We start from the raw sequence: 26008 nt of genomic DNA on the forward strand, positions 1-26008 counted from the left end.
TCTACAGCCTGAAATTGCCAAGAAAGCAAAACATTGAGATTTTTCTAATCAATTTTGGGTGGGGAGGTGGTAGAGAAAAAATGGTACGCTATAATATTCTGTACAAAGCAAACATATGATGAAGGCTGGAATGGTTTGTGTAGCAAGCATATATTGTCTAATCTGCGAGTGACAATAGTGATGCATGTTTGTGCAGTGGTTGTACAGACCTACCCTTCTTTACAAAGTGTAAATCAGTTACAGAACTCCAAACTCATTAGGATTTTGTGCCATCTGGTAAGATGACTCATGTGACTGTAGATTTTTACAGCTTATTGGCCACATTCCAATGGTTAAGTGTACTTAAGCCCTTCCAAATCCCATTGAAATGTGCATTTATCCTTTTTTGCTGAGCCTTCTCTTGCTTCCTTTGCTAGGTGGAACCGCTCTCCCAACTTGTCTAGGAGGAGAGGATGTCTACCACGTGCCTCAGCTGTCACTATCTGGATTAAATTCTTTGAAGTTGCATCCTAACTTAGTAGAGAGAGAAGTTACACCATCAGATATATTATGGACTATGCAGGGTTGTTTCTACACAATAGCTTAAAGAATGTCAGATTTTGAAGGAAAACAACTTTTTCTTGTGTGTTTTAGAAACCTTTAAATTGTAAAATCTGTATTTGATTTATGGGTCTGAAATTTTATTTATTTTTAAATGTATGTGTACATCAAAAGTGTGTGGGTCTGTGTAAGTATGGAGGCTGACTGGCACTAAATTTACATGGATTTGTACAATTTTGAGACAGATTAAAAAGTGCCTAACAATTATAAATCAATCTACATTTTCGGTTTTTAAAAGGCTACTGTTTAGTATGTTTTAAAGGCCTTTTACACAAGAAAAACAGATGCATTGCAAACGTCAAGTCTCTAGTATTTCATTTTATTTACAGCTATACTAGAACTTTTGGTAGGATCATGCGAAGATGACTGGGAATGCAAGTATGCCTGTATAATGTAAGTCTCCAGTGAGGCCCTTCAAAAAGGATTAACTCATTTGTCATCAAATTCCATTTTTATTCACACTTTTAAGTTCAAAATTTACTCTAGAGCAAACCTTGCATGGGAATTTTAATTGGATCAAAGGATACAAGACATCACCAATGGGCAAGGGTGACGGGTGGTGCAGTCTAAAATGTCTGGAGGGCAACAGGTTGGGGAAGGCTTGTTAAACCAATAACGTTACACAGGTGGTGTGTGGCCATCAGCCAACCAGGTCATTATACAGTTGTGAGCAAAAAAGCGCACTGCTTTTGTTAAAGCTTGTCACAGTAGCTGGCAAGCCACTTGGTTGTCTACATGGTGGCATGTCGAGATGCATGCAGATGAATGGTGTTCCTTCTAAGAGTGAATCATTCACTTCAGGACATGATAGTGATTTAAGTGTATGCAATATTTTATTGGAAAAAAATACAGACCTCCTGTACAGTAAATACAACTTAATGGATGTGTTAAAAAAGCCGGAGGTGTTCCTGGTTATAAAAAGTTATATTTTCTAATGCCAACACTCCTCACTCTGTAACCAGCATGACCCCATAAAGTGTGCTGACATTCTAGACAAGTAAGACCTGCGCACTTACAGTACTGTAGCCTGCAACTATTTGAAACAGAGCAGAGCTACACAGAAATAACCTTTTGATCTAATTTAAAGAAACCTCTACCGAAACATCTAGTAGAACAGTTGTGTGTTCATTATATAGTCTGTTCAAGGTAAAAATGGCCTGTAGGCAGTGGGGTACAATCATTAGTCTAGGCGGTTTGCTTTCTTACTGCTGCTGTTTCTAACAAATAAATAGAAAAATAAATAAGGGAGAAAGGAGGGTCTATTTTAATTAGAGACCCAAATGTCTCTTGTACGTCACTGAAATAATCAACATACATAATTACCATAATTTAAAACTTGTATCTCAAAGTATAAATTCTTATCCAATACTGAAATTGTATTTCTAGAGATTAGTCTACAAAAAATGTGTGTTTTTTAAAATGCTGGTGGCTTTGTGTGTTTTCTTTTTATTTAGAAAATGCAGAGAATCAGCAGCAGAAACAGCTGCTCTGTAAAAGTAATTCCTTAAATCCTAATGCAAAAGTTAAGTTCAGTCCTAATATATTACATACCTTTACTAAAATTCTGCACTTTTGTGTTTTAAAAAATAAAAAGGTTCAGCATTAAAACCACACACACTGTGGTTTTAATGCTGGAGTATGAAAGCAGAAGCAGAACTGCATCACAGTGTCATGATTAAACCTCTCCCTGGCGGAATGGTGTAATACCATCGCGCTCCAAAACAGATATGCATCTTGCAACTGGAAGAATTCACTGGAACTTGCATTTACATCTACGGCGCATTGTGTACACTTGGAAGTTAGATCATGTAGCAGTGGAGGCAGAAAAAGAGAAATGCCATATTCGAACTGGAATGTCCTTTTATCTCAAAGATGGGTAAGCGGTGGCGGGCACAGTCCAAGTTGGATCAAGAGTAGATAGTGATGACTTCTCGACCACCACCTCTGACAAGTAACACTCGCTCCAAGCCCTCAGTCAAGACTTCAAGAAATTCCATATCTGGAGCAGTGCAAGTCAAGGATGAACACTCAACATAAATAGGAACTTTCATAGTGCCCTACATAGAGACTTACTATACCAGACAAACAACCTTCTCACAAACATTCAGAACACTTCCAAATCCCTTTACGAAACTGTTTTGGTCATGTTAAAATGCTATTGCTTTTCTTTTGTGTAGTAATAGTAGTTAGAAGTGGTGCAGTACCTATACGTGTGGCTGTACACAGGATGAATGGAAGAACCAATGTTGAATAAATTGTAGGGCCTGTTCATTTTAGGGGAACAAATCTCTGCATGGAAACTGGTTCAGGCTCTTGTGTTCTACCCCTGGGGCCTGCTGGGAGTTGTAGGCCCTTTTTCTGTCTAAACATGCATCGGGTTGAGCCCTGAATAAATGTTTCACCAGGAACGATTGTAGGGCACCGCAACATATGAAGTCAATAGTCCCTTCCAGCCCTACTTCATCAGAACCATGGATTCTTTTCCTTGTACAACAAGCCCGCAGGATAAACCTGACTATATAGGCTGTATATTGCTTTTAGCGAACTTTTGTTTAGGACTAGGAATTATACACTACTTTCTAACTAGTGGAGCAATCTCTCATACTTATTCAAATTCAGATGAATCCAGGACAAGTATGGCACGGGCACCAACCCAGACGCTTGTGTGTGTTTTAGGTGGAGTTATAGATTCCCATGAAAAAGGATACAGTTTTCATCTCCATCAGTGTTCTTTGGAGGGCCAGGCATGTTGAGAAGAACAAGTCGGGCATCGTGGGACCGGTTTACAATTACTTCATTCAGTTTCACAGCAGTGTGCATCCTTCGGACATTTGACTGGTTGCTGCAGGAAGGTCACATTCACACATGCTGTTAGAAATCAGCATTTGCAAGATCAGCATACGAATGAAAACTATCACTACACTGTAAGGATTGGCCGTGCTGGCTTGGGGTAATGGAAGTTGTAGTCAAACACATCTGGAGGGCACCAGGTTGGGAAAGACTGCTATACGGGGTGTTAACAGAATTTTTGCTCCTCTACCCAAAGAAACAAGAGTCAATTGCCTACATCTTGAGGTGTGTGTAGGTGTGCTTGCCCCTATGGTAATTATAAAATAGAATAAAATAGTTCCATCTTTCAGTCTCTGTACTGGGGTTTGCATGGTATTAGGGCTAGAGATGTAAAATTTCCAGAAATGTTGAGGCCATGGAAAAACACTTCTGAAAAAATGGAAATGTTGGAAACATTGAAAAAGAAGCAATGCTTATTTTTTTAGCACTCTTTACAGACCTAAAGTCACTTTGTTGCTTTAAGACAGCCTTCCCCAACCTGGTGCCCTCCAGATATTTTGGCCTTCAGCTCCCATCAGCCTCAGGCAGCATGGCCAATGCTGGGCACTGTAGTCCAAAACGTCTGGAGGGCACCAGGTTGGGGAGGGCTGCTTTAAGAACATGAAGCAGCCTTTCTGTTCCTAAAGTTATTGTATGTATGACTTAGTTTGCTCATAAAATTATCATTAGATTTTAAAACTTCTAAAAGTAAACTCAGTAAATTTGTAGGTATTGTCTGAATAGAGTGGAACTACATTAAATGACTGCTACAGCATTAGAAACACAGGACTCTATAGAACAAAACCCAAGCTGTCAAGAATGCACAATGGTGACTCTACTCACATGTTGGGAAACTGAGCATAAATGTCTACCTGTAGAATATACTTTAGATCAATGATTTTAATATGAAATGAAATAACTAACTATGCTTGGAATCTTACAGAAAGGATTTAAAAAATTCCCCATGGCTTCATTATTTCCAGATGTTTTACAGCTCTAGTCTTTCCATAAAAGTGTTCTTACTACATAGTTTTTAGAAATCATTTTGGGGGGAGTAAAGGGTGGGTAACATATATAAGTACTTTGTCTTAAATTCTTAAAGAAAATATTTCATAATCCAAAGCTGTTCAATTTTTCTAATTTTTCAGAAAAAAAACAAAAACACCTTGGAAAAAAACAACAACAAAAAAACATTTTTCCCAGGCTTTCACATCTCTAATTAGTGCAAGTGCATATATGAAGTTTTTCAAAATGTGAATTTCCACACTTGCCATCTCACCAAACGCAATCTGAAATTTCCTATTCCTGCATATACTCTGTGAGGTCCACACAATGATCAACCGTATCAACTACAGCAAAGCATGCTGCACGTTTTTTCATCATTATATTGGGGAAAAACTGGATTGATTCTATTTCTCTAAGGGAAAAACTAATGCCATCTATCCATTTCTTATAAGACAGGCCTACTCAATCTTTTGGGAAAACATTTTCCGTGATCATAACAAATCATACTGTACAGTAAAATGAATGAACAGGAAATATTTCAATGTGGAATTAACCAAAATTACTGGCACTTTACCACAGGACAGAACGAGAACCAAACAAAAACTAGGTTTGGGGGTTTGCATTTCTGCAGACAATTGAGAATTAAAAGAAAAATAGCATGGAGGAACAGAGTACAAAGAGTGTTCATTTTGTCAAAAAATAGGATGCACTTGCTGTAGAATTCCACCAGACCCAGCCATGTTATTAATAAAAAGGCCATGGACAGTATTTAAATTGTCAATGATAATGAATCAAGTTATTTAGCAGCTCACATCTTTCTATGACCCATGAGTAGTTCAATCTGCCCAGTTGTGCACTATTGGGATCTGTGAAACCAACCAAGAGCTGAGCTAGACATGATGGCAGCAGTTAGGAACACAGGAAGCTTTATTATAGCAAGCCAGGACATGTGGCTCAGTATTGCCTATTTCAGGGGTCACCAACACGGGGGTGCCCACGGGGACCTCGCAACAGCATCAACAAAGTTCTACATTCCCCACCCCCTCAAAAACAATTTTTAAATAAATTGGAAAACGTTAGGGTACCAGGTTCGCCTTCCTGTTCTAGAACCTGCTGCTGATCAGCTGTTCGGCAGGCAGGAAGAGAAGGAAAGTGTTACTTCCTGGCCCCATCCAACCTTCTTCCTGGCCCCACACAGATCTTTCCCCTTTGTTCTCTCCCAATCCATAGACTTGCTATATCCCAGTCCCAGTCTCTGCCCCAACCTCTTTCTCAGTATCCTCTCCCTTCCCCAGCCCTAGCCTTCTTTCCCTTCCTTCCTAGCCTCTAGCCTTGCTTTTTCTCTCCCACTCACCCCTTTATCTTGCTGTTTCTCTCCTCTTCTAGCCTAGCTAGTTCTCCCCCACCTCTTTACTTTGCTGGTTCTCCCCTGTCCTAGCCTAGCTTTCTCTCTCCTCTCTACCTCCTTTGCCTTGCCATTTCCCCCTCCCTCTCAGTCTCTAGCCTTGCTCTTTCTCTCCCCTCTCCCCCTTTGCCTTGCTATTTCCCCCTCCCTCTCAGTCTCTAGCCTTGCCCTTTCTCTCCACCATATCACTTCTTAACTAGCCAGGCCCCCACGGCAGCCATTATGTGACTGGCCACATCCTCCACGGAAGCTATTTTGTGGTGGCACCTGCAGCAGTTTCTCAGATTCTAAATGTGCCCATGGGTCCAAAAATGTTGGGGACCCTTGGTCTATTCTATACTGACTGGCAGCATTACTCCAGGATTTCAGATAGAAGTCTTTTCCAGCCAAACTGGAGATGCCAGAGGCAGAACCTGGAACCACTGGCCTTTGTTTCATATGAATGAACAGGGTTTGAAACACAAAACTGTCCCAATGGCATAGAGAAAAAGGGGGTAGTGTCTGATTTTTTTTAACACAAAGGTTGCATGGATGAGGGGCATTGGACCCCCTTCATCCATGCTGCCCTTTTCTCCAAATACTTTTCACCCAACGGAGGTCCAGTATCAGAGCTGCTTGGCTGAAGAGAAAAACACTTGGGAGCAAAAAGCTGGGGGGAAGTTTCTCCATGCCCCCTCCCTGCGCCCCCCCTTTTTTTGCTGTTAAAGTCAGAGACCAAACTCCATACTTCCTTTTTTGGTGTGACTGAAGTGGTTGTTTAAACACACAAAACTGCCACCCTCACATCTAAGCTGGGCGCTAAGATAGAAAGGTATGTTTAGATTATTAAATACGATTAAACAGGCAAACTTACAGATTCTCCCATTCACTGACAGCATGGAAGGAAACCGTAATGATAAAGTTAACATGAGAAGTCCAAACAATAATAATGATAATTTTGGTAATACAAGTGAGACCTGCCACAAAATGTTGCAGCATGCAAAGAATTCCAGGAAGTCCATTCCATTCCCCCTTCCTCCATATCCAATTTTTGTTTCCCCTCCCCTACAGCCTATCAGCATTGCACTGGTACTGAGCATGCTCAGTCCTCACAGGGCTGTTTTGGGGGTTTTCCTCCCTGGGGTTCCCCCCCCCCCACACACAAATGTTTCTTGTACTTATGCAAACCTTGGGGTTTTAAGCACTGAAAAGGGCTTTCCATGTGGCCCATGCATATACTTAATTAGCTTTCCCCCACCGCCACCAAATCCCCCTCCCACAACCCAGCCGGTCAGTTGTGCATGATGGGAGAGTGCAATTTATATGAGGAAGACAGAACGGTCATTCCCACACACTGCCCTCCCCAAGACAATTCTGCTCTTCCTAGTCCTTTGAACAGCTGAGCAGTGGGAGCACGATTTGGGGGAAGGGGGGAAATTCGGCCGTGGTAGCACGGGTACTGCAATGAAGGTGGTCGATGTGCCACAGGTTACCCACATGAGGTGTATGTGAAAGGAAGGGCAGACTTTTTTAGTTTGCATCCAAAGCCCATGAAAAATGCTACAGGTAAGAATTAACCTTAACATCATATGGTTTGACGTTCTAGCCCCAGTCAGGACTGGTGCTTACGGTTTAATACTGATGAGCTCTCTGAAGTTCTCCACTGCACTGTTCCGGATCCGTTTTTCAGAGCTGTATTTGTCCTTTGTCCACGTCATCTGGATCTTTTCCAGCACCGCTTCTCCCTCGTCTTCCTCATCGGAGTAGAGGCTCTCTAACCTGATGATCGAATGTCTGTCCTTCACCAGCTGGGCCTGGAAGAACGCAGTGGGGGATTTCATTTTCAGGAGGCCAACCGACGATTACTCCTTTATTAAATGCTTTCTGCTATCAGCTTGGAGAGTCACACTGCAGCTGAGTCCTGGGTGGGACTCAGGAAGCTCTGGCTATATAAGCCTTCAGTTTTAGCCTAATCAGTGCTGGAATAACATTCTACCAGCTCCAATGCCTTGCATTTTGTTTTCCTGACCTTGCCACTGAATCTCCGCACACCAACCCTTGGACTCCTGCTTGACTCTGCTTCTGGACTGTATACTGTGTCTGACTGCTTGACTGTGCTTTGACCTGACTACTCCTGCTTTAACCTGATCCCATATTGGGCTGAAACCTTTGTGCCTGACCATTTGCCCGCTTTCTTGCCTTAACGGTGAGTCCGATTCACCCACAGTGGGACACTAATCCGTCCGCTACATCCTCCCGCGGTCATTTTCCATGGCTTCAACATCAGACAACTTTCTTCCTCTCCCGCTCCCCCCAACCCCAGCTTTGTTTAACATTTAGCCTGATGAAGAGTTCTGGTGAACCTGAAAGCTTGCTCACTATCTTGCAACATTTTGGTTGGCTTAATAAAGGGACTGCCTACTACAGATTTGGGAATGTTACGTATAGGCCAATAGAGCTACCTTTACTTTTTGTGTTAACTTTGTTAAATCGTGTTTCTTGGAACTACTCCTTGAATTAGAAACAGCCATTTTCCAGAACAGCACTTCTATAAACTTTTTGAATAAGGCAGTTAAGAGACCAAATGGCAGAACAGGTCTCTGCCCATTTATAAAGACCAACTTAAATACAGCTTTGGGGGAAATTTATTTGTTTTGGGTTGGATCCACTCCTAGTTTAGTCCTGCTTAGAAGGAACGTATTGAAACCAATGCTTCTACTCTAAGCATGACAATTAGATCCAACCCACTGCCTGGGAACATCCCATCACTTTACCATCAGAACCTGATTCAAAGCAATTCACGTCTTTGCAATGGCATACAGTCAACGTACCTCCCTTTCTCTTTCTGTTTTGGTCAGTCTCATCTGCCTCAGCATCTGGGATCTTTGCTCCATCATCAGAGTCCGCTCATAAGTGTATGCTGAAATGTCACTGTTTTGCTAGAGAAAACAAGGCAGGCAGTCTTTTAAGCCACACAAAGACCAAAACGGATTTCCCCAAACCGGCCTTCCTCAACCTGGCACCCTCCAGATGTGTTGCACTACAAGTCCCAGCATGCCTGGTGGCCATGCTGGATGAGGATGATGGAAGTTGAAGTCCAGCAGGGAAGCCTGGGACAAGTCTTTGTCTACCCCAGAGCAAAATGAACCCCATTACCATTTCCACTACTTCTACTTCAGCCTCTATTCGGAGGTGGTAGAGAAAGGTTGCCAAGTCTTTCTTCATTTGGATGCTGTTGTCATCCATCTGGGCTACGGTGAAAATTCGCATTTTGCACTTTCGCCAAACCTGGGGAAGAAAAATGTAAGTTTACTTTCTCAAATGTTTCAGATTTCCCTGCAGCACCCGGGAAACTTGGCAGAGCAGGAGTTGGCAGCCCCCTACCACCACCCCCATTTGGGGGGAGGGGAATTCAATGAAAAAAAAAAGAGAGGCCTCCGTGGTGCTATAAAGGGTCAAATTTTGCTTGTTTGCAAAGTTAAATTTGACCCTTTTTGCATTTCGTAGCGCTACGGACACAATTAACTTTTAAAAAGTTAAGTGCCCCTCGGAGGGGGGAAGGGTGCTGCCCATGGGGCAAAAAGGCCCCCGAACTTCCTGCAGTAGTCCACCCCATGGTAGAGGCTACAAGGCAGCACGAACCATTTTTTAAAATGTATTTTAACTTGATTTAAACATTTATTTTAACTTTCATGCATCTAAATCAAATATATTTTACATACTTTGTGCGTGTGTGGGGGGGTGCATGCACATGTGGGTCTATGTTTGTCTGTGTTTGTGTGCATATGTATGTTTGAGTGCATAAAAGAGAGGGTGAGATTGCATGAAATATCCAGAATTTGGTAAATGCCACCATTTGCCTGTGTCCTGGCTCTGCTAATGACAGCACCAGTCACCTCCTGTTCACATGTTAAGGCGCGTCTATCTCCATTCCGAGGGCTGCTGGTCCATACAGACTAGTCAGATCAGTCTGGACTGCGTAGCAACCACCATGCCAAAACAGCAATGGCAGTTTGAGACTTCAGAGATAGGAAGTTCCGCTTCTTTGAGGTACTTATTTACTTCCTCTTTCATGCAAATGTTGCCTCCTGGAGCAATACATAGAAATGCAGCTGAGCAAATTACAGTTAGATGGATTGACTGCTGCTGAGATTACTATCAGGGCACTGTTCTGGTTCTATTGTGCTGCTGTTGCTATTCACTTTTAATTGATTTTTATTGTATTTTATTGAGGGTTTTTAATATTGTTTTAGAATGTGTACTTTTTTAAAAAGCTTGTAGATTGCCTCAAGTGCTTTCAGGCAGAATTAATCAATAAATATTATAAATACACAATGATAAGCGAGTATCCCATGCCATGGACTGACGCATGCAAGCAGTTGGAAGGCCCAATATGTTTAGCTAGCTCCTGGCGCTCTTACTTTATGCTGTTTGAGTAGAAAAGGAAGCAGCATCAACATGCCCCCGTCATGCACAATCCACCAGATGTCAATGTTCCCTTCGTTGTAACGCTCGTGATTGCCAGGGTAGAAGGATACATTTTTGGGAACCAGCAAGGCAAGGTGGGCTGCCGTTGTGCAGCGTACAGTGTCTGGAGGCCAAAAGAAGAAAGGCATGACATATTCAGCAAAGAGTGAAATCTGACTGGCTTACACAGCATCATGATGTAATCATGTCTAATACGTGATATCTGATAGTTTGGGATCATCTGAAGAGTAAGGAAACTGTGGGGGGGGGCACCAAACCAGTAGAAAAGAGTGGGAGTGGCTGTGAACAGTAGCAACAGCCCCCCTCCCCCAAAGAGAGAGAGGGAGAGAGGAAGAATTAAGGTTTTTTTTCAGCCCCCCCTTCCCAACATTCTGGACTATATTCAACTACTGTTTAATTCAAGTGATCAAAAGATGATTTAATGCTGGAGGTGGGCAACTTGTGGCCCTCTAAATGTTGCTGGATTGCAACTCCCATCAGCCCTAGCAAGGATAGTCAATGGTGAGGGATGATGGGAACTGGTTACCAGTTGTTTTCCGGGCCAAATTCAAGGCTTTGGTTTTGACCTTTAAAACCCTATATGGTTCTGGCCCAGCCTATCTCAAGGAGTGCCTCCAGCAACACCAGACAGGCCGCTTAACAAGATCAGCCTCGGATGGCCTTCTCTCTGTCCCATCAGCCAGGACAGCTAGACTGGTGGGGACGAGGGAAAGGGCCTTTTCTGTGGTGGCCCCCGCTCTGTGGAACTCCCTCCCTAAGGAATTCCGTCATGCCCCCTCTTTAATGAGCTTCCGCCATGCATTAAAAACGTGGTTGTTCAGGCAGGCATTTGGGGTGGTTTGGGGTATTTTAGAAAATGTTTTTATTGTAGAATTTTATTGTTTTAAACTGTTTTATTATATGTTGTACATTGCCCAGAGTGGCTGGGTGACCAGCCAGATGGGCGATTAATAAGTTTAATAAATAATAAATTTAATAAATAAACTGATTTCCAACATTTGGAGGGCCACACGTTTGCCCACTCTGGATTTAATGTATTTCATACCAGCAATGGTCTTAATCACGGAGGAGACATAGCTCAGTGGGAGATCATATGTATTGCATTCAGAATGCCCCAGGTTTAATTCCTGGCATCTTTCCTGTCCGAGACCTGGAAGAGCCCATGCTAATCAGTGCAGACAATACTGTGCTAGAGGTACCAATGGACTGATTCGATATAAGGCAGCTTCCCATGATCCCACAACTGTACTTTGAAAATCTCACCTATAAGCAATCGTATCTTCCATGAAAAGGGGAGAACATATGAGGACAAACACAGGCTTCCCCCTCTATAAGGCTTAATTCAATGCACACAGTGTCCCAAGATTATTTTTACATGTGGTTCCAAGCCCCCAGCAGCAGTATGATATCATTCACAATTATGCAAAGTGGGAGAATGGATAAGAACATTAATGTGGCATCAGAATTTAGGATATCAGACGTTACAGAGGAAAAGGGGAGAGTCAACACAGGGCTGCTGTTTTCAGCGGCAGCCTCGTATTTTTAATGCGTAGCTCCGCCTTATGTCAGGCTTTCCACATGTTTCCAGCATGTTTCAAGTGTAACAGCAAGGATGCCACAATGATGCAAAGTGGGAGAATGGATAAGAACACCAATTTGACATCAGAATGTAGGATAAGTTAATATCAGACATTACAGAGGAAAAGGGGAGAGTCAACACAGGGCTGCTGTTTTCAGCGGCAGCTTTGTATTTTTGGTAACTTGCCTATAAATGTCTTCCAGGCTCTTGGATCTTCGCTTTGCCTCCAGCCATAGGGCCATCCCAGCACCACAGTGTTATGTTTCATGCCACCCAATCCACACGACTGTATCAAGTGAGCAATGCCATCTCGGACTTTATTAGCCACAACCACTTGGCAAAATCCTTTCACCTTCTCAATTTCAATCATGTTCTTGATTGTCTGGAAGATAATCAACGGAATTAAGGTGTCTCCACTAAGAGACGTCTCATGGGCCAATAAAACAAGAACACATTTAAAAATGCAGAAAGGCTTCTCCAATGTGAGCTCTTTGTTTTGTCCCCAACAGGACAATTAGTGCAGAGATGCCCAACAAATGGATTTTTGAAATATATATTACCATCTATTTTGGCAACAACAGCTTAGCCAGATAAGGCCACATAGTCGTGTACAGAATGCAGAATAAAGGCAGAAATTTAGAGGCTAACTAACCATGCACGTTGTGCTTATAACATTAAGAAAAGCCAGTGGGTGCCTCGTGCTGTGGTACTGTACCCTGAAACATAAAAAGTGTGCAAAATTCTTATGTGAGCATGGAATATTAAGCTTAGGGCATGGTTCTTCATAAATCTGTTGCAATAATTTTCAGCTGCTGTCACTTGAGCTTCTGTGCCTGTGATAGCTGCACGACAGAAAATAAAATTCAGAGAGTGCGATTTCTCCGGTTAACAGTATTGCTGTGATCGGCAAAGTGCGAACTTTTAAAGGCCTGGGCACAACCTTTCTAGTCCAGCTGAAAATGCTTTCCATATCCAGAAGCCAAAACGTTGGCCTCAGCTAACTCAGCTAGCTACTAAAGAGGCAGCAAAGCATAAACATCCTTGCAGAATCTAAGAGCATTTGGATCAGTTTCTTCACTGCTTCCCCTCCCCCCTGCTCCTGCCTTTTTTATTGCAAGCTTCCTGCTCCTTTAACCGTTATATACAAGAAGCAGATATCCAGATCTCGGAAGCTAAGCAGGGTCAGCCCTGGTTAGTACTTGGATGGGAGACCGCCTGGGAATCAGGCTTCCTGCACTGAGCAAGGGGTTGGACTTGAAGGTCTTGTAGGCCCCTTCCAGCCCTATGATTCTATGAGATCTATGAGCATGGTGACACTTTTCTCAGTGTAGAGATGAGTACAAGCTTCATTCCAGCAGGCTGAGCTGAGGGAGATGAGAGGGGGACACAGGGCTATTCCACCAGCCCTGCCGAAAGCCCTCCCCCATGAATGTTCCTCATCCCTCAACTGTCACCACCAACAGCCATTCCAGCAGGCTGCACTGCGGGAGATGAGAGGGGGAAGCAGCCTGCTGAAAGACTCCCCCCCGCCTTCCCTTCCCATTCCTTTTTCCTTGTGTTGTGTCTTTTTTATAAGCCTGTGGGTATAGACTGTCTTGTTTAATTGATGATATGCAAACCACTCTGGGAGGCTTCCTGAACAAGGCTCTGTGCAGGCACAGAGCCTATACGTGTGATGCGCAGAGACCATGAAGAGGAATTTTAATATAATTGTTTTAGCACGGGGGACACAGAGCCTCTGCTAAAAGCTTAAACAAACAAGCCAACATTGCACTAGTCTTTAGTTCATCTGAAGCTCTGAACACATCTCTGAAAGCACCTTTTTGGCTAGAATGGGATTGGTTTGTGTGCCAGGAGGCTTTTTTGGATGGAGGCCTCAGGCAACTTTGCTCTGCTTCTTGGAAAGTCTTATTAATTCTTTTGCCAAATCCTCTATGATATAGGGCACTTATAGCTCCCACCATGCCCACCTGTTCGGCAGCCTGGGCTTCTCCATAACTCTCCAGGAAGTTGCCTTGTATTGCCGTCCCGATTATGGTCAATCCTTTGCCAGCTTTCAGCTGGGAAGCAAACGTCAGCAGTCTGGGGTATTTCACATGCAAATCTTCATCCAGTTTCAGAAGCACCAACAGCTGCGGCCTGAAAAGAGAAAAATAAGGCATTTGGGGGCCGGGCCGGGCCGGGCTTCCTTCGACAATCAGCGGGAATATTAAGCAGCTCTAAGGCATATTTGATGGCTTTAGACTCTGCTCTACTTTGGAAGTCCTGGAGGATTCTTCTCACCAACTGGCTTTTACGTTTTCAAATGGCTTTCATTGGGAGCTCAGCTCATCAGGATTCTGTTCATGCAGGCAGTTGTTCACAACTAAATCCAACGCAAGCAGGTTGAAGGCTTTGTTTTTGTTTCCCAAAACTACCTCTGGACCTTAAAGGGCAATGTATGTATGCGTTTGTGGGGTCGTTCAGTGGCCGAGTGTGGGTTGTTGTGTGTTTTTTTAAAAAATATTTTTATTTTATTTTTTGTCTTTATAAATGAAATAAACAATACCAACAACCTAATTGGTAGCTACAGTTTCCCACCAATACAATATTCTTAAGAGGACACAACAATAACAGAAAGGAGCAAAAAGAAAAAGAAAAAGAGAAAAAAAGAAATTATTTAAAAGGATTAAATTTAAACTCCAGTACACACGGGCTTCACATTCCATTCACTTAAAAATTATACCTATAACATTGATAAAATTGCAATTCAATACAGCATGATTAATCTTATCATGTCATCAGTCATATAACAAGGAAGCAGGCCTACAATTCATTTCTAGTGACCATATAGCCAGTCTAATGATGATGGAGAGAAATTAAAAAGGATACATAATGATAACAAATCACTAATAAGTTTTATAATGTTATGTGATAATAAAGGTTAAAAACAACCTCACAACAATCAGTAATATATTTTATACTAGATATAACAACGAGTGTGCATATTTCTATGCACACTCAAAACAGTATATTTTGGTACAATATGTCATATCCATTTTAAAGAAGAAGGATTTTTTAAAAAAGAAGGTGAAAGAAAAATAAGAGGAAGCAGACGGATATGTATATATATAAGCAATTAACTCTGGCCTAATCTGAGTCACTCAGACTACACATAACCAGTTAGCAAAAGCTGTTTATGGATTCCCGTTCATGGGGCTGTAACAGAGATCTCACTCATTTTTGCGTTTAGCCACGCCTCTGCCATTTCATGATTCGGAAACTTCTTCATCTGACCTTCAGAAACAATGCACAATGTAGCAGGATATTTTAAGTAATATTTTAAGTTCATTTGTTTTGCCAGATTTTTCGCCTTGATGAATTGTCTTCTTTTCTCAGCAATTTCTTTAATGTAATCCGGAAATAACATAACTTTATCTTGTTTCCAAAAAAGATTTCCACCCCCTCTTGCCAAACACAGGATATAGTTTTTTGTGGAGATTCTTGCAAATTGGACTATAATTGTATAGGCAGTCCCTTTGGCATTTGGCACACGGAATGCCTGCTCAATATCAAGTAAATAATCAGATGGCACAGGGAGTATCTCATGCAAAAGCTTATCTATGAAAGTAGGCAAATTTATATCACTAGGCACATCCTTAATGCCAATTATATGTACATTAGCTCTGTGAGTAAAAGCCTTCAGTTGAGAAATTCTGACGAGCAAGTTGTTAAAAAGTTGTGATGCAGTTTTGTTGGCTGCCATCCTATCTTCCAGCTTGTTAACCTTCGCCTCCATTTTTTGCCAAGAATTGTTAATTAAATCCACAGCACCTTGCAGGGTGGTAATGGAATTTTGAATGACATCCAACCTTTTAGCCTGTTCAGCTAATTGCAAAGACAAAGTTTTTATCAGAGTAAATAACTCCCCTATATCTTCAGTTTTCAGCGCCTTTGCCAAAGGAGGTACGGGGGGAGTGGGTGGAGATGCATTTCCTTTTTTTCTCCTTGCTGTAGCCATGTTTCTCTTCAAACAGATCTTGCAGGTCCTCAGATATCCTCAGATATTGTTAATATTTCTTAAACCATTCCTCAAATGTTGTTGGTATTTCTTAATCCATAAATTAAATGGAGCACGTCAGCCCTAACTTCTCCTATTTAAATAGGAGTTTCAAAACAACTGTTAGCGATGATTAAGCTCTGGGAGGGTAATCTTGGAATCCAGCCCCCCTGTCGCTTCGCAGAGGTGACTAATTTACCAAAACTTAATCCAGATGCTGCCTTGACTCCTCTTTTCATTCCAGGGGAGAGATGAAAAGGTTTTTAAATCTTTTAAAAAGCTGTTTGAGATAGCCTCCCATGGAGACTCCGCAGGGTGCTGCAAGGGCTGCAAGGGCGGCATTGGCTCCGACCAGACGAGTGTAGGTTGTTGTTGAAGCGTGGCTTAGTGTGTTGTCTGAATGTCCACGGCGTGGCTTATTAACCATGAGGTGGGCTTGTTAACCACCCTGAACAACCCAACAACAAATCATAGATTCTCAAGGTGGCGTGTTCAAGAAAATAAGCCACACTGCATTGTTAACAAGCCACCCTGTGGATGTTCAGACAACACTCTAACCCACACTTCAACAAACAAACAACGGTTCAACAACCCACACTCAACCACTGAACATCCCCACAGTGTGTGTGTGCGTGTGCATGCAGCTAATCAGCATTATTTTATTCAAAAACAAGCAACATTTGCCCACATGTCCAGAAAGGGTGTTCCAATTCTTGGGTGATTTTAGTTATGACAATGCTTTATGAATCTATGTTCCTAGGAAGAAATGGCCATCTCAATGGGAAGTTCAGTAAAGGAAAAAAAACATGCCCGAAAGAGAGTTTTATTGCCATACCCTGCCCTTCTTCCAAGAATCTCAGGATGGTGTATATGGCTCCTCTCCATTTTATTCTCACAACAACCCTGAGAGGTAGGTTAGGGTGAGGGATGGTTTCTGGCTCAAGGTTACGCATGACTGAGTTAGGGATTTGAACCCACATCTGCCAGGTCCTGGTCTAACACTCCAACCATTACACCACAGTGGTTTTTCTTCTCTTCCCCTGCAATGCACAACCATGGAGGAGTGGAGGTGGCATTATAGGGTGGATATATATAATTGGATGTATGCAGCTGCTCGCTCCAGGTCGAACAGTTGTTGATTTCCCACCAGATTTTACTCATTTGTAGATAACTCCCACAAGCACTACATTACATTATTACACTCTGCGCTGTTACTCATCCTGTCCCTGCCGTGTCGCACCCTTGCTGCTGCACGTTGTGATATCCCTACATAAAGCAGCTGAGATGCAATGTGGAATTGCGATTGGCTAAAGCAGGATGTGTTGACCAAGTTTTGTAATGGTGGAGGAGGAAGAAGGAGATCAAATGGGTTCCAAGCTACCCGGGGTGGCAGTCGTAGGCTCAGCCGAGGCAGGAATGACAACAGGAATGTTTCACATTCCTGCCTGTAAGATAATGAGCTGGGATCGGGATACAGGGAGTGGCTTGTTTATTGGCTTGGACCACCTTGGGGAACCAAAGGGCCAATAATTGATTCCTTGTGCTATGTAAAAAGAGGGAAGACTTAAAAGCAGGACTGGTCAAAGATGGATGATCAATAGAAGGTCAGGAGATAAGAGAGGTGGAAGGAGGAACAGAGGCTGAGGTGATGATCACAACACCTAGTGACAAGGAGTTCCTTGTACAAAATGCTTCCTTTGGTTCTCCTAAGCCCACTTCCGGTCAGTGTCAATAGTCAACCTCCCAGCTTTTTTTGTATTTTGAAGAAGAATCTCAACAGCAAAGTTTCTCCATGATTTTAAAGCATCTAAAAGGTCCTGCGCCAAAGTGCTTGCAAATTCAGTATTATTTCAACTTCTTTGCGCACACACAGTGTCTGGAGAAAACAAGTCTCCACTTTATAAACTGACATAAGTCACCTCCAGTTCTTGGTGTGTGGGGGCCCTTCCTCCAGTCTCAGCAAGGCATATCGGGCAGCACTTAGTGACAGACCCCGGATCCCGTCACCCCACTCCTTCTCTGCCCTGTAAAGAAGAATTTCAAAATGGAGCCATTTTAGGACACATTTAGATAGCTTCATTGACCTTCCTTCCTTCCTTCCTTCCTTCCTTCTGCTTATATCCCACCTTTCTTCCATTGTGGAACTCAAGGTGGCTACATGTGGTCTCCCCTCCAAGCACTGACCAGACCCACACCTGCTTAGCTTCAGCAAGGTGGCTGCCTCATGTGCCTTCAGACCATGTCTTGAGCCTAATAAATATAAATGGGCTTTTATGACTTGATATTTTGTGCAGTACATACCTTACACTTCCTTTGGAAGTGGCACAGTAAAGGTCCCAGAGGCTCTCCCCATCCAAGGATTGGCCAGGAACCGATACACACAATGCATTATCATCAGATACTTCTAGACTATTCACTGGCTGATGTGCTTACAAAGTAAACAATTCAGTGATTAAATGGGAGCATTAACCTTAGAATTATAGAGTGGGAAGTCACCACAGAGGTCATCTAGTCCAACTTCCTTGCTAACTCAGGAGAGCCATTCAATAGCATCCCTGATGGGTGGCCATCCAGGCTGTGCTTAAAGACCTCTAATGATGAAGAATCCTCCACTTTCCAAGGCTGTCTGTTGAACAGCTTGTACTGCCAGGAAGTTCTTCCTAATGTTAACCTGAAATCCTTTTCCTTGTAATTTGAACTCATTGGTTCAGGTCCTACCCACTGGAGCAACAGAAAACGAATCTGCTCCATGACAGCCCTTCAAATATTTGAAGATGGCTATTGTACCACCCCTTAATTGTCTGTTCTCCAAATTCCCTTGGGAAGGTCCAGTTCTGAGCTTCCCAGGGAAGTTGCTGTTAAAGCAACAGTTCTGCATCCCAAGCCCCATAACACCAGGTTACTTTAGTCAGAGCGACTTACCCCTGGTATTCGATGTACTTATAAATCATGCCTGCGATGAGCATTGCCACTAAAGCATAATACCAGGAGGAGATGAACATCAGTGCAAGGCAGATACTCATCCCCAAAAAGGACAAGGCCCTGGTGGGAACAAAACGCAGACGTTACCGCATGCTTAAGACCGGTTTCACACCTGCACGACAACATTCCTTGAAGTCTTCACTCTTGATGAATGCGTGAACAGATTCCACTGGGAAGTATTTTGTCAGAGGGATATGGAAATTCCTGCCTGCGATGGCCCATTCACACAGGTGGGCCACTGACCCGACATTGCAGGTGTCATCATGCGAGGGACATGCATGCATCAGGCTGGAGAGGCATGTTAGGCTAAACGCCAATTTTCCAAACACTTTTAGCCTCCTGTTCTTCACAGACTCTCAACAGCCCTTGACGGATAGGCAACCAATGGTCATGTGAACAAAATTTAAGGTGGGGGTGGGCAACATTTTCAGCCCAGAGAGCCACAGGTGGTGTTGCCTGGGTCACTGGGGGATGTGCACACATGCTCTCCCTCGCTCTCTCTCCCCCTCCCACCCCCCATACACATTCCGATCCAAATCACTGCAAGGAGGGTGAAGTTAAGCCTCCCCACAACTCTAGCAATCTTGATCCAGAGTGGCTGGAGGAGGGTGAGCCTTTAACCTTGCCCACCTCCCAGTGATCCTGTTGAGAAAGAAGGTGCGTGGGGATGCCTAACCCCTGATGCCTCCCCCACCCTGCCAGCAGGATTGGGCTCCTGACAGCCCACTAATGCTGGGAAGGAGGGCGCATGAACGGAGTCATTCCTGCGCACCTGTTTTCCCAGAACCATTGGGTTCTCTTTGCTGAGCTGTTGGGAGCTTGATTGCACTGGGAAAGACAGCGAGCAGAGATGACTCTCCTCACGCACTCTTTTTCTCAACATCATCAGGCTCCTAACAGACCACCAATCAGCTGTTTGGCAGGCTACAGACTGATAGAGGCATCTGATCTGGCCACAATCATGCATGCCTCGGTTACATCACATTTGGACTACTGTAATGCGCTCTACATGCCTTCGAAAACTGTTCAGAAACTTCAGCTGGCCGAGAATGCTGTGACCAGACTGCTGAATGGGGCCAGTTACAGGGAGCACACGACTCCCTTGTTACAACAGGTCCACTGGCTACCAGTCTGTTTCCAGGTGGAATTAGAAGTGCTGGTTATGACCTATAAAGCCTCATATGGCTTGGGAGCAGGCTACCCAAAAGACTGCTCTCATATGAGCTTGCCCAGTTCTTAAGATCTTTGGGAGAGGCCTTCTTTCAGGACTACTACCTTCAGAGGCATGTCTGGTGGCGACCCAAGAGAGGGCCTTTTTGGTGGCCGCTCCCAGGCCATGGAACTCCCTCCCAAGGGAGGCTAGGTTCCCTCCCTCTCTGCTATCCTTCCACCAGCAGGCAAAGACCACTTTATTCAAGAATACCTTTGGCCTGTAAGTGGATCTGCTGGGCTGGATGCTGTTTTTAATAATACTTCTTTCCTGCAGTTGTTATGCTTCTAGTGTATTTTAATGTATTGATTAATTGTAATCCATTTTAATTGTTTCTGTAAGCCATCTTTCTATCATTTTTTGGTAGAAAGATGGGGTAGAAAAAAAATTCCCTCATAAAATAAAAATAAAATAAATAAGAAAATAATTAAATAAAAAATAAAAGAAAATACAATGAAAAAAATTAAAAATAAAATAGCACTGGGGAAGAAAGTGGTAGGGACAGTCATCCCTAGTGGTAGCAGCACAGGGGATTTCAGGGAGTGGTGGCAGTGGCACTGGGCATCCATGACAGGCCGCGCAGGCAGCATCCGAGGGCCAGAGCCGGCCCATGGGCCACAGGTTTCCCAACCCTCGTTTTCAAGCACCTTCTCATTTATTTTTTAGAACTTACCAGTGGTAGTACTTAAATCTGGGCCGCCAGTTTGGAGTTCTTAGGAGTGTTTGCACTGCACAGGCCAAGTTGACAAACAGGTAACACATCAAGAAAAACCTAGTTGTGGGGGGTGAGAAAAAGTAAAGAAAAAGAGAAACATCATTTGCAGGTTGGCACTCCCTGGAATCGTGATATGGCCCATAGAGTTTGAAACACAAAATTCAAAGCCAACCCAAAGAGAACTAATGTGAGGAAATGGCTAACAGTAGGGGTTTAAATCTACACCATAGGCTCAAAAGGGTTTTAATAGTAATTATTTATCCATAGGGATTTTTAAGGGGAGAAAGACATCTCCAACAGAGAATTGTCAGCCCTCTCACCAAACTACAATTCCCAAGATTCTTTGGGGGAGGAGCAGTGATACTTAGTGAAGCAATATTGTCATAAATCTGTAGGATAAACAGGATTTAGGGTTTGGATGAGGGAATATTCAGGCTCAAATCTCCATTTGGGTATGGAGTTCTCTGGGTGGCCTTGAACAAGTAAGTCTCTCTCTCTCTCTCTCTCTCACATGCGCACACACACACACACACACACACACAAGCACGCACACAAATACAAACACAGAGCAAGGTTAAAGTGATGCTTTGTGCTCCTTTGTAGAAGGGAATGGTACAAAGGAATGGGAACAGTTGAGATACCAGCTGTGAACCTATCTGTACAGAGATAGCCTGGTGATAGTTATCCACACTCTGGTAATCTCCTGATTGGATTACCACAATGTGTTGCATACAACACATACAATTTGTTGTATGTATCAAAGGCTACCTTTGAAGATGGGTCGGAAACTTCATTGAGCTCAAAACAGAGATGCTATTGTGACAAAATCACAATGCTTGCCATGTGGAATTTATATTAATGTTTATATATGTTTGCTGTGTTAAACAGAACCCAGGTAAGTTAGGGTTAACTGTTTGGTAGTGAGTGAGTGAAAGGTGGGAGGGGTGTGTGTGCGTGTGTGTGCGGGCATGCGGGCGTGCGCACGCACTCGTGTGTATGCGTGTAGACTGAATTTATAAAAGGCAGGAGCAGACAGTTGGTTAGACAGAGATAGGGTCTGGAGACAGGGCCTTCGGGTTTGGTGAAGCTACATCTAGATAGCAGGGTTGTGGGAATAAGAGTTAGAAGGGGTACAGCAGGCAGGGTAAGACTGAGAACTGAGTGATTCATTATAAGATATGACATCTCTTGCATTCAATAAACTTTGTTTGTTTTTAAATTATAAAATCCCACGTCTTGTTCATCTTTCTGCACTATCAATAGTGTTCATATTTCCCAGGTACTTCTCCTGGTTAGGCAAACGGAACCAATTAGGCATACTGGGTGTCTCTTTTTTGTTGTTGTTCAGTCGTTCAGTCGTGTCCGACTCTCCGTGACCCCGTGGACCGTAGCACGCCAGGCCTTTCTGTCCTGCGCTCTCTCCCGGAGCGTGCTCAAGTCCATATTCATTGCATCGGTGATGCTATCTAGCCATCTCATCCTCTGCCATCCCCTTCTCCTTTTGCCTTCAGTCTTTCCCAGCATCAGGGTCTTTTCCAGAGAGTTTTCTCTTCGCATTAGGTGGCCAATTTAGGGGCTGAAGCTTGTGGGACAGTGAGGACTGTCCCAAAGCAGAGGCAGACAGACTTTAGGGAGGGTGATGTCGCAGGGCTTGATAATCCTCCTGGTTTTTCTGCCTGCTTGAGACTGCAAAAACCAGGAGCTTGTGACAGCTGACCAACCATCATATATGCCTAAAGGGCTTCGTTGTTTAGTTTTGTGGGTCACAAATTGCACAGGCCTGGATTAGAGGCTCAGCAACACTGTCACAGAAGCTTCCAAAAACTGAAGACAAAGCGTTTGAGAATGGAAAGGCACCTCCTGCTGCCTTTTGCGCTGTGTTCAATCCTGGCCTGAGCGACATGATGTCAAGTGTGGTTCAAAGACTACCAGCAGCGGCATTTGCTGCCTTCCGCCTGTGAACACGGCTCAAACCCCTCTGTTTAACCACCACTAGGCGGTGCTGAAAGCTCACATTCTACAAAAGCATAGAAAACATACAGCTGCCATCCTGCGTATGTTGCAACCGTTTGTGGTTTTTCAAGCTGTGTTTTGTGTAAGCCTGAGGTTCCTCAGACTTTTATAGGGAGTTGCTCAATGAACTGGACAGGTTTCCCTGAAAGAAGCTAGTCCGCAGTTTTTGGTCTTCCCCTGTGGTTCACTACCACCAGACAATGTTGCGTGTGCTCTCAGATACACTAGAACATTTCCCAGAATCCTCTGCAATGTACAGCGTTTCCTTGCCAGACAAAACAGTGTGGAGAGTAGTGCTGAGGTGAAATCCGCCACTACCATTTCCCCACCCCATTAGTGGAGGTGGGGAAGGGTACTTCAGATATTTGCAGGGAGTGGGGCATGTTTCAGAGCATGCAGGGGAGGCATAAAATTACTGGTGTTCCTCTGGTTCATTGTTACTGCCAGCTGCCATCTTTAATTCCCCAAAATGCCTCCAGAAGCGTGTTACTTCATGGCGTGGTGCCATTCCAAGCCCTCCACCCCCCACTCCATGTGAAAAAGAAGGGAGGCTGTTTAATCTTTCTTTGGTGGACCCACAAGCACACTTACTTACTTACTTACTTATTTACGTTATTAATGGCCCGTCTGGCTGGTCACGCAGCCACTCTGGGCGATGTACAACAATAGAACAGTTTAAAACAATAAAATTCTACATTAAAACATATTTCTAAAAATATCCTAACCCACCCCAAATGCCTGCCTGAACAACCACATTTTTAACGCTTGGCAGAAGCTCATTAAAGAGGGGGCATGGCAGAGTTCCCTAGGGGGGGGAGTTCCACAGAGTGGGGGCCACCACAGAGAAGGCCCTCTAAATTTGGGCCAAACTTTCAAATGTTCAGCTTAACTCTAGTGGAAAGGGCTCCCTGGGAGACAAAGTTTGAACACCACGGGTGTGCTTTGATCAAATGAGGCTAATACAAAACGCATCCTTCTTATGACAGCAGCATTCTGAACACTCACATAGAAAGGATTGGGGCCACCATGTCAAGGGAGGCGATAAGAATGCCAAGTTCTGCGATCAGCGCTGTTAGCAGAAGGGCCCACGTTGGCTCACCATTTGCCTTCCCATGCCCAAACACCTGTAAAAGGAAATTGAGGAATGGGATTAGCCTGCATGGTATCATGTCATGGTTAACCGCTGAGCAGGGTTGAAAGAAACAGCTAAAACTGTCCGAGAACTGAGATCTGTTGGAGGGGCCCTCCTCTGCACCCCACCAGTGCGGGACATACACTATGGTGGAACGTGGGAGAGGGCCTTCTCTGCTGTGGCACCCCAGTTATGGAATGCCCTCTCTTTGGAGGCCCGATTGGCGCAGACACCGGTTTCATTTCAGGGCCAAGTTAAAACATGGCTTTAACCAAAGCCTTTGAGGGTTAAATGCATTCCCTAGCACGTTGCTTGAACTGTTTTATTGTTTTAGATTTTAACTGGTATTAGCTTGTTTAATAGTTTAATATGTTTTTAGGTGTTTACATTATTTATTGTTTTATACTGTTGAAACTGATTTAATCTGTATGCTGCCCTGAGGTCTTAATGATATAGGGCGGGATAGAAATGTTTTAATAAATAAATAAATAAATAAATAAATAAATAAAACTGGTGTTGGGAAATAGGAGAAACTGTAGCCCTTTAAAGGCATTCACTTGTGCAGGATGGAAGTGTGCGAGAGGCAGGCATCACCGAGTGTCTCTGCCCTCCTGACTTGCACACAGATGTTGTAATGAACCTGCAGGGAACCCTCCGTAAGTATCCCTGAATGCGTGAAAAGGGCTTGTGTTTTCTAATAGTTAAGTACTAGGAGCTATGCCATGTGTTTTGTGCCGCATTTCCCACCACTCCATATATGTTGTGCTCTTTCTGGCACCAGGTGAAGCCCTTTTCTTTCCCCAGACATTTTAGTTTTTTAGTTCCGTTCTTTTAAATCTATTATTGTATTTTAAATCTCTGCATTGCTACTAGGTTTTATTCTGGTCTTTATTTTTATTTTATACTGTACTTTTAAACTTTAAAAATTTTATAGTGCATTTTATGGTGTATTTTGTGGTTTTAATTGTTGTGAACCGCCCAGAGAGCTTTGGCTACTGGGTGGTATAGAAATGTAATTTATTAATTTCAATTAATTAATGTAATTAATTGATATAATTAATTACTTAATTAAAATTAATTAAAATGTAATTGGCTAATGAATTAAGGACTCCTTCCCCCACACTGCAGTTTTCCCTTCCCCTGTAGGGTTCTCTCTGTAGATTATTTGGTAATTTAGGCCCATGTGCCTTCAGGATATGCTGCAGCTATAGGGTTAATCCCCATCTTTTGCTAAATAGCTTTAATAAATAATAAATAGCTTTAATAAATCGCTTCTGGGAGTAACACCTGCATCCTTTTCCATCATCTGGTACTGGAGGCCTACCCAAGGTTATGAAAATTTCTTCTGGGCTTAGTTTCAGAAGTTATGCTCTCAGCAAAGCATGCAGTTTAGCATGTCGTTGACAAGAAGGATGCAAGTAAAGTTATGCTAGATCTAGCATAGGGTGGATTTGTTTTGATACAAAACGATGATTCCAAATTACAAGGAACAAGACTGAAAATTCCTATTTTAAATAGTGGCGAGAGAGTTTGGAGAAGCATGTCATGTTATGCTATAAATCTGCGACCAGGTACTTGGGGCAAAGGTATCTGAAAGGCCACCTGCCCCCACACAACCTTGCCCATTCCTTAAGGCAGCCCTCCATGACCTGGTGCCCTCCAGATGTTTTGGACAACAAGTCCCATCAGCCTCAGCCAGCATGGCCAATGGTGCAGGATGATGGGAGTTGTCATCCAAAACATCTGGAGAGCTCCAGGTGTTTTAAGATCTGTGCAGAGGCCCCAGTCTGTCTTCTGCATTGATATGGCTGGCTATAAGGTACAGGACCTTTTTAGTGGTGATGTCCCAGCTGTGGAGCCTGCTCCCTAAAGACACTCAGCTGGCGCCCATTTTACTAGCTAGCACTGCCAGGTGAAAACTATTGTATTTTCCCATGCTCTTAATAGGGAATTATTTTTATTCCTGCTGGGTTTTTATTTCTCTCTACCATTATTGCTGCTTTTGCTGCTATCTGTCAGGGTGGACACTGAG

General features: G+C 43.4%; 2 protein-coding genes across 5 annotated transcripts in view; one reads left to right on the top strand and one right to left on the bottom strand.

Moving 5' to 3' along the window:
* Positions 1-2020, top strand: part of PLCG2 (phospholipase C gamma 2) — a 107385-nt gene extending 105365 nt beyond the window's left edge. For both annotated transcript variants that reach the window (XR_014784607.1, XM_084811980.1), the window contains one exon: positions 417-2020. The gene's annotated coding sequence lies outside the window, so the exon portion shown is untranslated. The remainder of the gene's footprint in view (positions 1-416) is intronic.
* SLC12A4 (solute carrier family 12 member 4) overlaps positions 894-26008 on the bottom strand; it is a 106266-nt gene continuing 81151 nt past the window's right edge. The window contains exons 13-24 of one of the 3 annotated variants that reach the window (XM_084811981.1): positions 23850-23968; positions 20790-20888; positions 18847-18966; positions 17844-17948; positions 13856-14024; positions 12072-12267; positions 10240-10409; positions 8975-9106; positions 8650-8757; positions 7448-7632; positions 3309-3442; positions 894-2599 (exon numbers count right to left, since the gene is read on the bottom strand). In XM_084811981.1, the coding sequence (XP_084668107.1) occupies positions 2508-2599; positions 3309-3442; positions 7448-7632; positions 8650-8757; positions 8975-9106; positions 10240-10409; positions 12072-12267; positions 13856-14024; positions 17844-17948; positions 18847-18966; positions 20790-20888; positions 23850-23968 (1629 nt within the window). In that variant the 3' untranslated portion in view covers positions 894-2507. The other 2 variants (XM_084811982.1, XM_084811984.1) reach the window with 2 other exon arrangements.

This window comes from Heloderma suspectum, chromosome 8, assembly GCF_057233095.1.
Source record: "Heloderma suspectum isolate Gila_16-S chromosome 8, 16-S_ref, whole genome shotgun sequence".
Classification (NCBI taxonomy): domain Eukaryota; kingdom Metazoa; phylum Chordata; class Lepidosauria; order Squamata; family Helodermatidae; genus Heloderma; species Heloderma suspectum.